This window comes from Oncorhynchus masou, chromosome 31, assembly GCF_036934945.1.
Source record: "Oncorhynchus masou masou isolate Uvic2021 chromosome 31, UVic_Omas_1.1, whole genome shotgun sequence".
Taxonomy (NCBI): domain Eukaryota; kingdom Metazoa; phylum Chordata; class Actinopteri; order Salmoniformes; family Salmonidae; genus Oncorhynchus; species Oncorhynchus masou.
This window is the reverse complement of record NC_088242.1, coordinates 26,149,082-26,165,183: the sequence shown is the minus strand read 5'-3', so window position 1 is coordinate 26,165,183 and position 16,102 is coordinate 26,149,082. Positions and strand designations below refer to the sequence as shown.

At 44.2% G+C, this 16,102-nt stretch overlaps 1 protein-coding gene across 4 annotated transcripts in view; it reads right to left on the bottom strand.

Moving 5' to 3' along the window:
- The window catches only part of rhbdf1b (rhomboid 5 homolog 1b (Drosophila)), a 60,667-nt gene that overhangs the window by 14,089 nt on the left and 30,476 nt on the right, over nucleotides 1–16,102 (bottom strand). For 3 of the 4 annotated variants that reach the window (XM_064950508.1, XM_064950511.1, XM_064950510.1), the window contains 7 exons: nucleotides 9,031–9,265; nucleotides 8,366–8,572; nucleotides 6,591–6,719; nucleotides 6,262–6,431; nucleotides 5,700–5,957; nucleotides 4,928–5,039; nucleotides 4,690–4,764 (listed from right to left, as the gene is read on the bottom strand). In XM_064950508.1, the coding sequence (XP_064806580.1) occupies nucleotides 4,690–4,764; nucleotides 4,928–5,039; nucleotides 5,700–5,957; nucleotides 6,262–6,431; nucleotides 6,591–6,719; nucleotides 8,366–8,572; nucleotides 9,031–9,265 (1,186 nt within the window). The remainder of the gene's footprint in view (nucleotides 1–4,689; nucleotides 4,765–4,927; nucleotides 5,040–5,699; nucleotides 5,958–6,261; nucleotides 6,432–6,590; nucleotides 6,720–8,365; nucleotides 8,573–9,030; nucleotides 9,266–16,102) is intronic. The other variant, XM_064950509.1, reaches the window with a different exon arrangement.

Below are 16,102 nucleotides of genomic sequence, written 5' to 3'. Positions count from 1 at the left end.
TATATAAGATCAGCGTCAACTCACCATCAGTACGACCAAGAATATGTTTTTCGTGACGCGGATCCTGTGTTCTGCCTTACAAACAAGACAACGGAATGGATCGGATGCAGCGACCCAAAAAAACGACTCCGAAAAAGAGGGAAACGTGGCGGTCTTCTGGTCAGACTACGGAGACGGGCACATCGTGCCCCACTTCCTAGCATTCTTCTTGCCAATGTCCAGTCTCTTGACAACAAGTTTGATGAAATCCGAGCAAGGGTAGCATTCCAGAGGGACATCAGAGACTGTAACGTTCTGTGCTTCACGGAAACATGGCTCACTGGAGAGACACTCTCGGATGCGGTGCAGCCAGCGGGTTTCTACACACATCGCGCCGACAGAAACAAACACCTTTCTGGTAAGAAGAGGGGTGGGGGTGTATGCCTTATGGCTAACGAGGCATGGTGCGATGAAAGAAACATACAGGAACTCAAATCCTTCTGTTCACCTGATTTAGAATTCCTCACAATCAAATGTAGACCGCATTATCTACCAAGAGAATTCTCTTCGATTATAATCACAGCCGTATATATCCCCCCAAGCAGACACATCGATGGCTCTGAACGAACTTTATTTAACTCTTTGCAAACTGGAAACCATTTATCCGGAGGCTGCATTCATCGTTGTTGGGGATTTTAACAAGGCTAATCTGAAAACAAGACTCCCTAAATTTTATCAGCATATCGATTGCGCAACCAGGGGCGGAAAAACCTTGGATCACTGTTACTCTAACTTCCGCGACGCATATAAGGCCCTGCCCCGCCCCCTTTCGGAAAAGCTGACCACGACTCCATTTTGCTGATACCTGCCTACAGACAAAAGCTAAAAAAGAAGCTCCCACGCTGAGGTCTGTCCAACGCTGGTCCGACCAAGCTGACTCCACACTCCAAGACTGCTTCCATCACATGGACTGGGACATGTTTCGTATTGCGTCAAATAACAACATTGACGAATACGCTGATTCGGTGTGCGAGTTCATTAGAACGTGCGTTGAAGATGTCGTTCCCATAGCAACGATTAAAACATTCCCTAACCAGAAACCTTGGATTGATGGCAGCATTCGCTTGAAACTGAAAGCGCGATCCACTGCTTTCAATCAGGGCAAGGTGTCTGGTAACATGACTGAATACAAACAATGCAGCTATTCCCTCCGTAAGGCTATCAAACAAGCTAAGCGTCAGTACAGAGACAAAGTAGAATCCCAATTCAACGGCTCAGACACAAGAGGCATGTGGCAGGGTCTACAGTCAATAACGGACTACAGGAAGAAATCCAGCCCAGTCACGGACCAGGATGTCTTGCTCCCAGGCAGACTAAATAACTTTTTTGCCCGCTTTGAGGACAATACAGTGCCACTGACACTGCCTGCAACGGAAAAATGCGGTCTCTCCTTCACTGCAGCCGAGGTGAGTAAAACATTTAAACGTGTTAACCCTCGCAAGGCTGCAGGCCCAGACGGCATCCCCAGCCGCGCCCTCAGAGCATGCGCAGACCAGCTGGCTGGTGTGTTTACGGACATATTCAATCAATCCCTATATCAGTCTGCTGTTCCCACATGCTTCAAGAGGGCCACCATTGTTCCTGTTCCCAAGAAAGCTAAGGTAACTGAGCTAAACGACTACCGCCCCGTAGCACTCACTTCCGTCATCATGAAGTGCTTTGAGAGACTAGTCAAGGACCATATCACCTCCACCCTACCTGACACCCTAGACCCACTCCAATTTGCTTACCGCTCAAATAGGTCCACAGACGATGCAATCTCAACCACACTGCACACTGCCCTAACCCATCTGGACAAGAGGAATACCTATGTGAGAATGCTGTTCATCAACTACAGCTCGGCATTCAACACCATAGTACCCTCCAAGCTCGTCATCAAGCTCGAGACCCTGGGTCTCGACCCCGCCCTGTGCAACTGGGTACTGGACTTCCTGACGGGCCGCCCCCAGGTGGTGAGCGTAGGTAACAACATCTCCTCCCCGCTGATCCTCAACACTGGGGCCCCACAAGGGTGCGTTCTGAGCCCTCTCCTGTACTCCCTGTTCACCCACGACTGCGTGGCCACGCACGCCTCCAACTCAATCATCAAGTTTGCGGACGACACAACAGTGGTAGGCTTGATTACCAACAACGACGAGACGGCCTACAGGGAGGAGGTGAGGGCCCTATAACCTCAGGAAAATAACCTCACACTCAACGTCAACAAAACTAAGGAGATGATTGTGGACTTCAGGAAACAGCAGAGGGAACACCCCCCTATCCACATCGATGGAACAGTAGTGGAGAAAGTAGCAAGTTTTAAGTTCCTCGGCATACACATCACAGACAAACTGAATTGGTCCACTCACACAGACAGCATCGTGAAGAAGGCGCAGCAGCGCCTCTTCAACCTCAGGAGGCTGAAGAAATTCGGCTTGTCACCAAAAGCACTCACAAACTTCTACAGATGCACAATCGAGAGCATCCTGGCGGGCTGTATCACCGCCTGGTACGGCAACTGCTCCGCCCTCAACCGTAAGGCTCTCCAGAGGGTAGTGAGGTCTGCACAACGCATCACCGGGGGCAAACTATCAGCCCTCCAGGACACCTACACCACCCGATGTTACAGGAAGGCCATAAAGATCATCAAGGACATCAACCACCCGAGCCACTGCCTGTTCACCCCGCTATCATCCAGAAGGCGAGGTCAGTACAGGTGCATCAAAGCTGGGACCGAGAGACTGAAAAACAGCTTCTATCTCAAGGCCATCAGACTGTTAAACAGCCACCACTAACATTGAGTGGCTGCTGCCAACACACTGACACTGACTCAACTCCAGCCACTTTAATAATGGGAATTGATGGGAAATGATGTAAATATATCACTAGCCACTTTAAACAATGCTACCTTATATAATGTTACTTACCCTACATTATTCATCTCATATGCATACGTATATACTGTACTCTATATCATCGACTGCATCCTTATGTAATACATGTATCACTAGCCACTTTAACTATGCCACTTTGTTTACATACTCATCTCATATGTATATACTGTACTCGATACCATCTACTGTATCTTGCCTATGCTGCTCTGTACCATCACTCATTCATATATCCTTATGTACATATTCTTTATCCCCTTACACTGTGTATAAGACAGTAGTTTAGGAATTGTTAGTTAGATTACTTGTTGGTTATTACTGCATTGTCGGAACTAGAAGCACAAGCATTTCGCTACACTCGCATTAACATCTGCTAACCATGTGTATGTGACAAATAAATTTGATTTGATTTGATCTAATATCAATTTACTTGTCTCATATCAATTTACCTGTCTAATATCAATTTATCTGTCTAATATCAATTTACCTATCTAATATCAATTTACCTATCTAATATCAATGTACCTGTCTAATATCAATTTACCTCTCTAATATCAATTTACCTGTCTAATATCAATTTACCTGTCTAATATCAATTTACCTATCTAATATCAGCTAGCTTGCGCTGAGGTAGGAATATTTGTGGTATGTCCTTGAAAACAAGCACAAAAGCAGGGGTTGGAATCTGTTCAGGGAACAGAACTGAAACAGAAAAGGAACAGAATCAGAACCGGGAACAAAAGTGATCTATACTTTTCCGGGAAACAGAACCATTATTTTAAAAGCATGGGAACCGGTTAATAACATTATTTAACGTTGCAGGCATTTTTTTTGTCCCACAAAAAGCGCAACAAAGCAGCTATGCAAAGCCCTCCCTCTGTCTCTCAGAAACTTCTTCCAGTGTCTGCCTGCCAGCAGAAAATCTTTGTCAGAGTGCGTGCGTGTTTAGTCTATCTGCCCCTCCCCTCTGAAGCATAGGCTCCTGTAGCCTACTGACACTACAAGCATGATTCAGAATTCTGGTGCCGGTCTGCACACACAAGCTTGTTAGGTCCAACATTAAGCAATTTCTCTGAAGATCAAAGACATTCAAAGTTCCTCCATAGAAGCTGCACCTCCGTAGGTATAATTCTGTGGGCTTAATTCAGATAATGCATGTCAAAACAAGATCCCCAGTGCTTCAAGCCAAACGTCCTTCTCCACCCTCTCTTGCTCTCTCCCCACCCGTAACATTTTAGTCGCATCTCATGCCCTACACTTTTCTTTCCATCACACATGTAACTATAGACTGCCTGCTCCATAGCAAGCTGCTCTATCCACACTGATTGGTGAAGTAAATCTGGTCGGAACAGTGGAACGAACCCCCAGAAAATAATGGTTCTGTTCAAAAAGTATTTTGGTTCCAACCCCTGGAGCGCATATCGAGAGATGTAAGACCAACGAAAAGCAAGTATTAGCGGTAACACGGTTGGTAATGGCATGGATTTTGTGAGCGAAAGCACAGCCCATCCAGCTGTGACACACAGTTCCCTTATGCTCATGGAACAAGAACGGAGATGTGCTTTTTGTGCCGGAAACCCTCCGTATTAATAAACATCTAAATCACCAAAATGTTATTAAACTATTAAGTTTGGGAGCAGTGTAACAGAGAGTTATGCTACCAGCGCTATGACTTACCATCAGGTACGGTTTGTTCAAATACAACACAGCGTCTCATAGCTGACATATCGGTTTAAATGATCAAATGAAGTCTGTTAGCCTAAAATAAAGTTACACTTACAGAATTTGGTCCCACCCAGAAGTTTTCTTGTTGCACAAACTTGACATTTTCATAAACACCTTTATTTCTCAATACCTAAAGAGAGACAGGGGAGAAGCCAGACATCTTTACGAAGTGACATGCAAAGACATAACACATTGACGCAACGGATCACGCATCACATTGTAGCAAAGACTATACAACCATCACTGCAACATTCATAACGCAAACTACGTTATATAACAGTCACTGTACTGACCGAGTCGACGGTCTCGTGCTGGGAGAAGCCCACAGGGGCGATGCCGTAGAGACAAACAGTCAGGATGGTGATTAACAGGTGGACAAATGTGATCCAGTAGGTAAAGAAAGGCCTGCGCACAAACACAAACACACACACACACACACACACACACACACACACACACACACACACACACACACACACACACACACACACACACACACACACACACACACACACACACACACACACACACACACACACACACACAGAGACACAGACACACACACAATATCAATACGGTATATCACATAGTACAGCAGCTTTCCTCGTCTGTTAGAAAAACTATCTCAGTATGTCAGTGTGGACCTCACACGGACAACAGCTGCATCCACTAGGATAGGAGTTAGTAATGTATGACAACAACTGTGTAAACCATTGTTTCCCACATGGTGTGCTGGGACTCGACCATCTGTTACTGAGTCACACAGTCCTGGTTTGTTTATTAATCTAGAGGCCAGGCCAGTCACAGAAATTAGGTGCTTTCTATTATCCGTGATGACTCATACTGTATCTTATCTGGGGCAACCTCAGACACAGCTCCGACCTCCACTACAGATGTGACTGAGCTCTTCTCCTGTAGTGTGATTAAATCTTAGACATGTTTGATGTTACAGTGCGACTATGTGACCATGCCAGAGTTGAAGTCAAATGCATAGCAATGTAGCAAATTCAGAATTCCACATTGAAATTAAAGAATCTGAAAATACTCATTGACAATAAAGTGTACCTGTGGTCGTCCATGTCCTCTATCTGCTGCTGGACGAAGCTGTCGATGCGTTTGCGGTAGGTTCTGTTAGTGAGCCTTCCCACCATCCCTAGGCCGTAGGGCCTCTTCTCTCTGGCGAAGAGCTTCTTGACGGGCACTGTGATCCGCTGGCCCCGTCGCTGCCCACTCACACTCACCACCTCCTGGCGCAGACGCACCTTGGGCTGGACCTGAGACAATCCAGGTTCTTTACCTTTACGCCAGCCCCGCTCCAGGGGCCTGTGGAGTGGAGTGGAGTGGAGTGGAGTGGAGTGGAGTGGGAGCGAGCGAGAGAGAGAGAGAGCGAGAGATGGAGAGCGAGAGACAGAGAGCGAGAGAGAGACGGAGAGCGAGAGAGAGACGGAGAGCGAGAGACGGAGAGCGAGAGAGAGAGAGAGACGGAGAGCGAGAGACGGAGAGCGAGAGAGAGAGAGAGGGAGAGAGAGAGAGAGAGAGAGAGAGGGAGAGAGAGATGTGTGTTAAGTGAAACTGGCTACAGTAGCAGTAACAACTTGCATGTGTGATGTCTGTGTGTTCCACTCACAGCATCAGGTGACTCCTCTCCAGTTCGTTCTTGTCCAAGGCGCCACCTGTGAGGTCACTCTCATCCGCTGCTGTGTTAGACTCCTCCTCTTTAATGGCGGCCTCAGACGGAGAATCAAACACATCATCTGCATAGGTAGACAGCTCCTCATCTCCTCTCCTCAGACCATCCTGCATGGAGGAGGAGAAGGAGGAGAAGGAGAAGGAGCAGGAGCAGGAGGAGCAGGAGGAGGAGAAGGAGAAGGAAAAGAGATGAAGAGGGACAGGAGGAACTGTGCGAGTATGCTATCTGTGCGTGAATGTGTGATGGGATGTGTGTTTGTTACTCACTCTAGCAAAGAAGGAGGTGTCCAGCTCGTCAGGGAAGTCCACTGTGTCATCCTCCAGGAAACTCACTGGCATGAAGCTCCGCCTGCGACACCGCCGGGCAGCGCCCTCCCTCTCTCTCACCGTACGGCCCTGACACACACCATCATCATCGTCATCATCATCGTCATCACTGTCATCATCCTCACTGTCATCATCATCACGTTGTCATCATCATCACCTTCGTTGTAACCGCTAATAAATACTCTCTGATATACATTTATTGCATGATATTACATTACTGTTGTGTGTGACAATGAGACCATGACGGGTCAATTCCATTTCAATTCCGTCAGTTTAAGAAGGGAATTCAATTTCAAATAGAAATGGAATTGACCCCAACCCGGGATCAAAAACACATCCGGTAAACAGCATCCCCAAAGCCCCAGACCAGTGTCCTCTCTTACTCCTGACAACCATCTGTGGCCAGTGGCCATGATGATTATGATGCTTTGACCTCTTGAGGCGGGATTAGCCCTGCAGCGTTCAATGTTTCAGTTCCAGAATACACAGTATTCTACTGGCTAACAGAACAGACACACAGCTGAGCATTCTGACTAGAGGACGGGACTGACAGCAGGGTTATCCTAATGCCATCTGTTAATGTATGTGTCCCAAATGGCACCCTATTCCCTATTTAGTGCACAACTTTCAACCAAGGTACCCTATTCCCTATTTAGTGCACTACTTTTAACCAGGGCACCCTATTCCCTATTTAGTGCCAGGGTCTTGGTCAAAAGTAGTGCACTAAATAATAGGGAATAGGGTGCCATTTGGGATGTAAACATTGTCTCCCTCCCCAGCCTAGTCATCTACCTATGTGCCCCCCACCACCCTGCCTGACACCACAGGACAGGAGAGAGGAACAGCCTCTGTACTGTACTGTTACACCAAAGCCTAATCCTACAATACAAGCCTGAGCTCAACTTTTACATAACACTGACATTGGTAATCGTCCTATACGATATAAACATACACATACTCTGTGTGTTTGTGCTTGTGTGTGTGTGCGTGTGCGTGTGCGTTTGTGTGTCCACAAGCAGGCTACAGTAAACTGGGGTTGTGTGATTAAGTCTCTCAATAACCATTTTGGGCAAAGAGATCAATGCCGAGAACAAACAACGCAATCCAGTAGGGTTCTGCTGTGTTTAGTTGCGTTTTATTGTGCTACCATTAACAAAGACACAGAGCAGAAACTGTTCAATGACCAGAGTCATATCAGACAGACAGCATCTAAGAGGTACTGACACTACAGAGACTAAGGTGTTTGCATACTTGGCTTGAGATAGTAAATATGAGTCAAGGTGACTCCCAATGATGCATTTAGTTAGATCAAAGCAGTGTCTGTTACTAGAACTGTTTTATCTCAGCTGCTGGAGTATCGGGGATGATTCATCAACAGTACAGTGGTAAACATGCGGGAAACACATCTGCTCCCTGCACGCACACACACACACACACACACACACACACACACACACACACACACACACACACACACACACACACACACACACACACACACACACACTGATCCTCATGCACACACACACACACACACACACAAACACTCTGATCCTCATGCACACACACACAAACAAACACGCACACACGCGCGCACACACACTCACACGCGCGCACACACACTCACACACACACTCTGATCCTCATGCACACACACTACAAACACACACGCACACTCTGATCCTCACTGTTAACAATGTCTTTGCGACACACACCTTAACCAGCGCTGCGGCGGCCTTGAAGCTCATGACGGCGACCGACTCTCGCTTGCGTCGCCGCGGTAACCTGTTGAGTGCGGAGCGCGAGCTGGAAAAGGAGCAGAGAGAGGCGGCACCAGGGGTGATGGGGGTCTGGGGTACGCTGTAACCATCTACCTCCTCCACCATGCGGAATGCACGGCCCCGCGCCAGGGGGTCCACAATCTACACACACAGAGGCAGACACTGTAATGTCCCATGGGATTGTAAACACCACTGAGCCAAGAATATCCTTTTAGGTTATTTGGTGGTGAACTCACTTGAATAGTTACAACAATGGGGCTCTGCTAAGAGGCTACATGACAGGTCAAGTTCACAGTCATATCAATACACAGGTTACCATAGTGATGGACCTCTAATAGTTGCATTATTCCATGTATTAATACACTCATCAGCTTACATCACAGAAACAAAAACCACAAACAAGCAAAATGTCAATTCTGATATCTATTTTGAATTGTATTAAATAACATCATTGTTCCCAAGGGAGAGACATAGGATTGATATTGGGTAAAGAAACACAACACATGACATATGCACATATGTATGGCAAGAGACAGAGAAAGAGAGATATAAAGAGAGTCTAGGAATGTATAGTATGTCTGTGGGCGGCTCTGCCCTACCCGCTGCATGGCATAGGGGTGGTGGGGGTGGTGGTGGTGGTGTGGGGGGAGGTAGAGGGGAGGTGGGGTCTCAGTGCTGGTCAGAGACAGGTTGTCCTGGCTGGACAGCTCCATCTCCCTCATCACCTGGGCCTTGAGGCGGCCGTAGCGCAGGTTGCAGTGCTGCAGGCTCTTCCTCCTCCATCGCTGGGTGCTGTCGTTTTCCTTACTGACCCCGAACCAGTCTGCCGTGCCCCTGAAGGGACAGAGACGGAGATTAGGTCAGGGTGAATCTCAGTTCACTATTGTACCTGGTAGTAATAGTTGGTAGAAAAAGTTCCAATTTAATTCAACGAGAAATGGCACGAAACAAACACTCCCTCTACGAGGCAGTATTCGGGTTGAGTGTGGGCTCTTTTCTTTGCAGAGAGTGCACAGAAAAGACAGAAACAGATGACAATGACATAGATTAAACAGCCCAGGCAACGTAGTGGGTTTGTAGTTTATTTGTATATGGAGTGTGGCCATTTGATGTCACCATGTGAGTGTGTTTACCTACTCCTCTCTCCTCAGCTCCAACATTTCAAACCCTACCCCAGTGTAAAGCCTGAGATATTTGGAGCGACTGACCGGGCCAGGGCATTAGTGTTGTGCGTCACCACTCAGTCAAACAATGACAGAGCACAGCAGGATTACATCACTTCCACTCACACAGAGTGGAAGTCAACTCCAGCTGCAAAATAGGTGCCTTACAGTACCAATGACATGCCACTTACACAAAAACATGCTCAGACACACCCAATACAGCCCCAAATGCATGAACACACACGCATGTACGCAAACACACACACACACACACACACACACATACACATCAAACCCAGTGACAAAAAGGACCTGGGAGAATAAAGTCTACAGATAAGCCCTCTTTCCTCTTTTAGTGGATATATGTATTAGTAGTGTCTGTATTAGTAGTGTCTGTATTAGTAGTGTCTGTATTAGTGTGAGTGTCTGTATTAGTGTGAGTGTCTGTATTATTAGTGTCTGTATTGTGAGTGTCTGTATTAGTGTGAGTGTCTGTATTAGTAGTGTCTGTATTAGTGTGAGTGTCTGTATTAGTAGTGTCTGTATTAGTGTGAGTGTCTGTAATAGTAGTGTCTGTATTAGTGTGAGTGTCTGTATTAGTGTGAGTGTCTGCATTAGTAGTGTCTGTATTAGTGTGAGTGTCTGTATTAGTAGTGTCTGTATTAGTGTGAGTGTCTGTATTAGTAGTGTCTGTATTAGTGTGAGTGTCTGTATTCGCAATATCTGTATTAGTAGTGTCTGTATTAGTGTGAGTGTCTGTATTAGTAGTGTCTGTATTAGTGTGAGTGTCTGTATTCGCAATATCTGTATTAGTAGTGTCTGTATTAGTGTGAGTGTCTGTATTAGTGTGAGTGTCTGTATTAGTGTGAGTGTCTGTATTAGTAGTGTCTGTATTAGTGTGAGCATCTGTATTAGTAGTCTCTGTATTAGTGTGAGTGTCTGTATTAGTAATGTCTGTATTAGTGTGAGTGTCTGTATTAGTGTGAGTGTCTGTATTAGTGTGAGTGTCTGTATTAGTAGTGTCTGTATTAGTGTGAGTGTCTGTATTAGTGTGAGTGTCTGTATTAGTAGTGTCTGTATTAGTGTGAGCATCTGTATTAGTAGTCTCTGTATTAGTGTGAGTGTCTGTATTAGTAGTGTCTGTATTAGTGTGAGTGTCTGTATTCGTAGTGTCTGTATTAGTAGTGTCTGTATTAGTGTGAGTGTCTGTATTAGTGTGAGTGTCTGTATTCGTAGTGTCTGTATTAGTGTGAGTGTCTGTATTAGTAGTGTCTGTATTAGTGTGTGTCTGTATTAGTAGTGTCTGTATTAAGAGTGTCTGCATTAGTAGTGTCTGTATTAGGAGTGTCTGTATTAGTAGTGTCTGTATTAGTAGTGTGTATTAGTGTGAGTGTCTGTATTAGTAGTGTGTGTGTGTGTGTGTGTGTGTGTGTGTGTGTGTGTGTGTGTGTGTGTGTGTGTGTGTGTGTGTGTGTGTGTGTGTGTGTGTGTGTGTGTGTGTGTGTGTGTGTGTCTGTATTAGTAGTGTGTATTAGTGTGAGTGTCTGTATTAGGAGTGTATGTATTAGTAGTGTCTGTATTAGTGTGAGTGTCTGTATTAGTATGAGTGTCTGTATTAGTGTGAGTGTTTGTATTAGTAGTGTCTGTATTAAGAGTGTCTGTATTAGTAGTGTCTGTATTAGGGGTGTCTGTATTAGGAGTGTCTGTATTAGGAGTGTGTATTAGTGTGAGTGTCTGTATTAGTATTGTCTGTATTAGGAGTGTCTGTATTAGTAGTGTCTGTATTAGTAGTGTCTGTATTAGGAGTGTATGTATTAGTAGTGTCTGTATTAGTAGTGTGTATTAGTGTGAGTGTCTGTATTAGTAGTGTCATTATTTGTGTGTGTGTGTGTGTGTGTGTGTGTGTGTGTGTGTGTGTGTGTGTGTGTGTGTGTGTGTGTGTGTGTGTGTGTGTGTGTGTGTGTGTGTGTGTGTGTGTGAGTGTCTGTATTAGTAGTGTGTATTAGTGTGAGTGTCTGTATTAGTAGTGTCTGTATTAGGAGTGTCTGTATTAGTAGTGTCTGTATTAGTGTGAGTGTCTGTATTAGTAGTGTCTGTATTAGTGTAAGTGTGTGTGTGTGTGAGAGTGTCTGTATTAGTATTAGTGTGTGTGTGTGTGTGTGTGTGAGTGTGTGCGTGCGTGCGTGAGTGTATGCATTAGTATTAGTGTGTGTGTGTGTGTGTGTGTGTGTGTGTGTGTGTGTGTGTGTGTGTGTGTGTGTGTGAGTGAGTGTGGGAGTGTGTGTGTGAGTGTCTGTATTAGTGTGAGTGTGTGTGTGCGTGCGTGAGAGAGTATGCATTAGTACTAGTGTGTGTGTGTGTGTGTGAGTGTGTGCGTGTGCCTGCGTGAGCTTGTGTATTAGTATTAGTGTGTGTGTGTGTGTGAGTGTGTGTGTGTATTAGTATTAGTGTGTGTGTGTATGCATTAGTATTAGTGTGTGCGTCTGTATTATTGTGAGTGTCTGTATTAGTAGTGTCTGTATTAGTGTGTGTGTCTGTATTAGTAGTGTCTGCATTAGTGTGAGTGTCTGTATTAGTAGTGTCTGTATTAGTGTGAGTGTCTGTATTAGTGTGTGTGTCTGTATTAGTAGTGTCTGTATTAGTGTGAGTATCTGTATTAGTGTGAGTGTCTGTATTAGTGTGAGTGTCTGTATTTATGTGAGTGTCTGTATTACAGTTTTTTACAATCACTTTGGCACTAATTTCAGAACCTTGATGTCATTTTCAAAACTCTAGACACGAAACTCACAACCAATGATCAAAATGCACATTTTTCAAAACGCTTAACACTTCGTCCAATTGCTTGGATGCAATACACATAAAGCTAAGATCATTTGTTCATTGAACTAAAATCACCTGTTCAAAATGACACAACTTAACATCAAAATATTACCATTTCAAAATGCAATTCACACATTACATCTGAAATGACTGTCTATTCATTTCATTACAATGATCTAACTATCAATTGATACAACTGCTCAAAATGATAAGTAACTGTTGCGTTACTCTTAATGCATAGTTTTATGGAAACTGACAAACAATATTCCATGTTTAGGTCAAAAAGTTTCAGAATAACGAGATCCATTGACATCAATTACCGTGGAACATGAACCAATTGGACTACATTATCTATGGATGTAATATTTTATCATCATTCTTTATCAGACACTGTTTCTATGGTCTCATGTACCACTTTTCCAGACCATGTTTTCAGATTTGACATTACTGTACACTCACCGGCCACTTTATTAGGTACACCTATCTAGTACTGTGTAGGACCCCCTTTTGCCTCCACAACACCCTGAATTATATGTTAAGAGATGCCATTCTGCACACCACTGTTTTAAACAGCTGTTATTTGAGCATTTGTGGCCTTTCTGTTAGCTTGAATGAGTCTGGACATTTTCCTCTGACCCCTCTCATTAACACAACATCTAAAGCTCTCTACTCTATATACTCTATATATTGAGTTGCAGGCAGCCACATGATTTGCTGTTCGGATGTAACCGTCCTTGATGAGCTAAATCAGGTCTGTAGAGCTGATGGTATGACCTATGTCATTGTGTGGGATAATGTCAGGTTCCACCATGCTCAAATGGTGCAAGCATGGTTTCAGGCCCAACCACAATTTACCACCCTGTACTTACCCCCATACTCTCCATTCCTTAACCCGATTGAGGAATTTTTCTCCACATGGAGGTGGAAGGTACAGTGGGGCAAAAAAGTATTTAGTCAGCCACCAATTGTGCAAGTTCTCCCACTTAAAAAAATGAGAGATACCTGTAATTTTCATCATAGGTACAGTTCAACTATGACAGACAAAATGAGGGGAAAAAATCCAGAAAATCACATTGTAGGATTTTGAAAGAATTTATATGCAAATTATGGTGGAAAATAAGTATTTGGTCACCTACAAACAAGCAAGATTTCTGGCTCTCACAGACCTGTAACTTCTTCTTTAAGAGGCTCCTCTGTCCTCCACTCGTTACCTGTATTAATGGCACCTGTTTGAACTTGTTATCAGTATAAAAGACACCTGTCCACAACCTCAAACAGTCACACTCCAAACTCCACTATGGCCAAGACCAAAGAGCTGTCAAAGGACACCAGAAACAAAATTGTAGACCTGCACCAGGCTGGGAAGACTGAATCTGCAATAGGTAAGCAGCTTGGTTTGAAGAAATCAACTGTGGGAGCAATTATTAGGAAATGGAAGACATACAAGACCACTGATAATCTCCCTCGATCTGGGGCTCCACGCAAGATCTCACCCCGTGGGGTCAAAATGATCACAAGAACGGTGAGCAAAAATCCCAGAACCACACGGGGGGACCTAGTGAATGACCTGCAGAGAGCTGGGACCAAAGTAACAAAACCTACCATCAGTAACACACTACGCCACCAGGGACTCAAATCCTGCAGTGCCAGACATGTCCCCCTGCTTAAGCCAGTACATGTCCAGAGCAATCTGAAGTTTGCTAGAGAGCATTTGGATGATCCAGAAGAAGATTGGGAGAATGTCATATGAAACCAAAATATAACTTTTTTGGTAAAAACTCAACTCGTCGTGTTTGGAGGACAAAGAATGCTGAGTTGCATCCAAAGAACACCATACCTACTGTGAAGCATGGGGGTGGAAACATCATGCTTTGGGGCTGTTTTTCTGCAAAGGGACCAGGACTACTGATCCGTGTAAAGGAAAGAATGAATGGGGCCATGTATCGTGAGATTTTGAGTGAAAACCTCCATCCATCAGCAAGGGCATTGAAGATGAAACGTGGCTGGGTCTTTCAGCATGACAATGATCCCAAACACACCGCCCGGGCAACAAAGGAGTGGCTTCGTAAGAAGCATTTCAAGGTACTGGATGGCCTAGCCAGTCTCCAGATCTCAACCACATAGAAAATCTTTGGAGGGAGTTGAAAGTCTGTGTTGCCCAGCAACAGCCTCAAAGCATCACTGCTCTAGAGGAGATATGCATGGAGGAATGGGCCAAAATACCAGCAACAGTGTGTGAAGACATACAGAAAACGTTTGACCTCTGTCATTGCCAACAAAGGGTATATAACAAAGTATTGAGATAAACTTTTGTTATTGACCAAATACTTATTTTCCACCATAATTTGCAAATAAATTCATTAAAATCCTACAATGTGATTTTCTGGATTTTTTTTCTCATTTTGTCTGTCATAGTTGAAGTGTACCTATGATGAAAATTACAGGCCTCTCTCATCTTTTTAAGTGGGAGAACTTGCACAATTGGTGGCTGACTAAATACTTTTTTGCCCCACTGTATATGATAGGCGCCCTCACGAACAAGCCACCCTTCTCCAGGCCATGGATGATGCATGCAATGACGTTACGGCAGACCAGTGTCAGGCCTGGATTCGTCCGAAGATTCTTCCCAAGATGTTTGGCTAATGAAAACATCCATTGTGATGTGGATGAGAACCTATGGCCAAACCCACAAGACAGGGTTGAGGGAAATATAGAAGTACGGTAATCAACCCTTTGTTTTGCTTTTTACAGTAAGCCTGGTGAGGAACACTGCAGTGATGTTTTACAGTAAGCCAGGTGAGGAACACTGCAGTGATGTTTTACAGTAAGCCAGGTGAGGATCACTGCAGTGATGTTTTACAGTAAGCCAGGTGAGGAACACTGCAGTGATGTTTTACAGTAAGCCAGGTGAGGAACACTGCAGTGATGTTTTACAGTAAGCCAGGTGAGGAACACTGCAGTTGACGTTTCACTGTAGTTTTTTTCTTTTTTTGTAGCTAATTATTTTTTTGCTTTGATTCAAAGAAACCTATGTTGTGATTTTATTGTATTTCATCAATGAATTTCATATTTTGTTCAATGATTCCACTGTGTCTGTAGTATTCTCTCTACTAGTCCTTTTACAGTGATGTATTTACGTGTAGTAGCATAATGAAACATGTATCACATATTTTGTACTACAATATTTAATGATTGTACAAACAACTACACACTGAAACTATCGGTATCTTGTGTGTGGGTGATCTAAATGAATGTTCCTATGGTATTTCGTGATAAATTAGTTATTTGAACCAATGATTCTGCAAGTGCAAGGTTTCTTTAAAGATATTCATGTACAATGCAATGTTTTGAACATTGGACAGCTTGTGTTACAAGTGATGACCGTTTTGAGTTTTGTGTCTAGAGTTTTGAAAAATGACCACAAGGTTCTGAAATTAGTGCCAAAGTGACTGTAAAAAAATGTAGCATTAGTGTGTGTGTGTGTGTGTGTTTATGTATGCATTAGTATTAGTGTGTGTGTGAGTGTATGCATTAGTATTAGTGTGTGTGTGAGTGTGTGAGTGTATGCATTAGTATTAGTGTGTGTGTGAGTGCATGCATTAGTATTAGTGTGTGTGTGTGTGGGGGGGGGGGGGTGTATGCATTAGTATTAGTGTGTGTGAGTGTATGCATTAGTATTAGTGTGTGT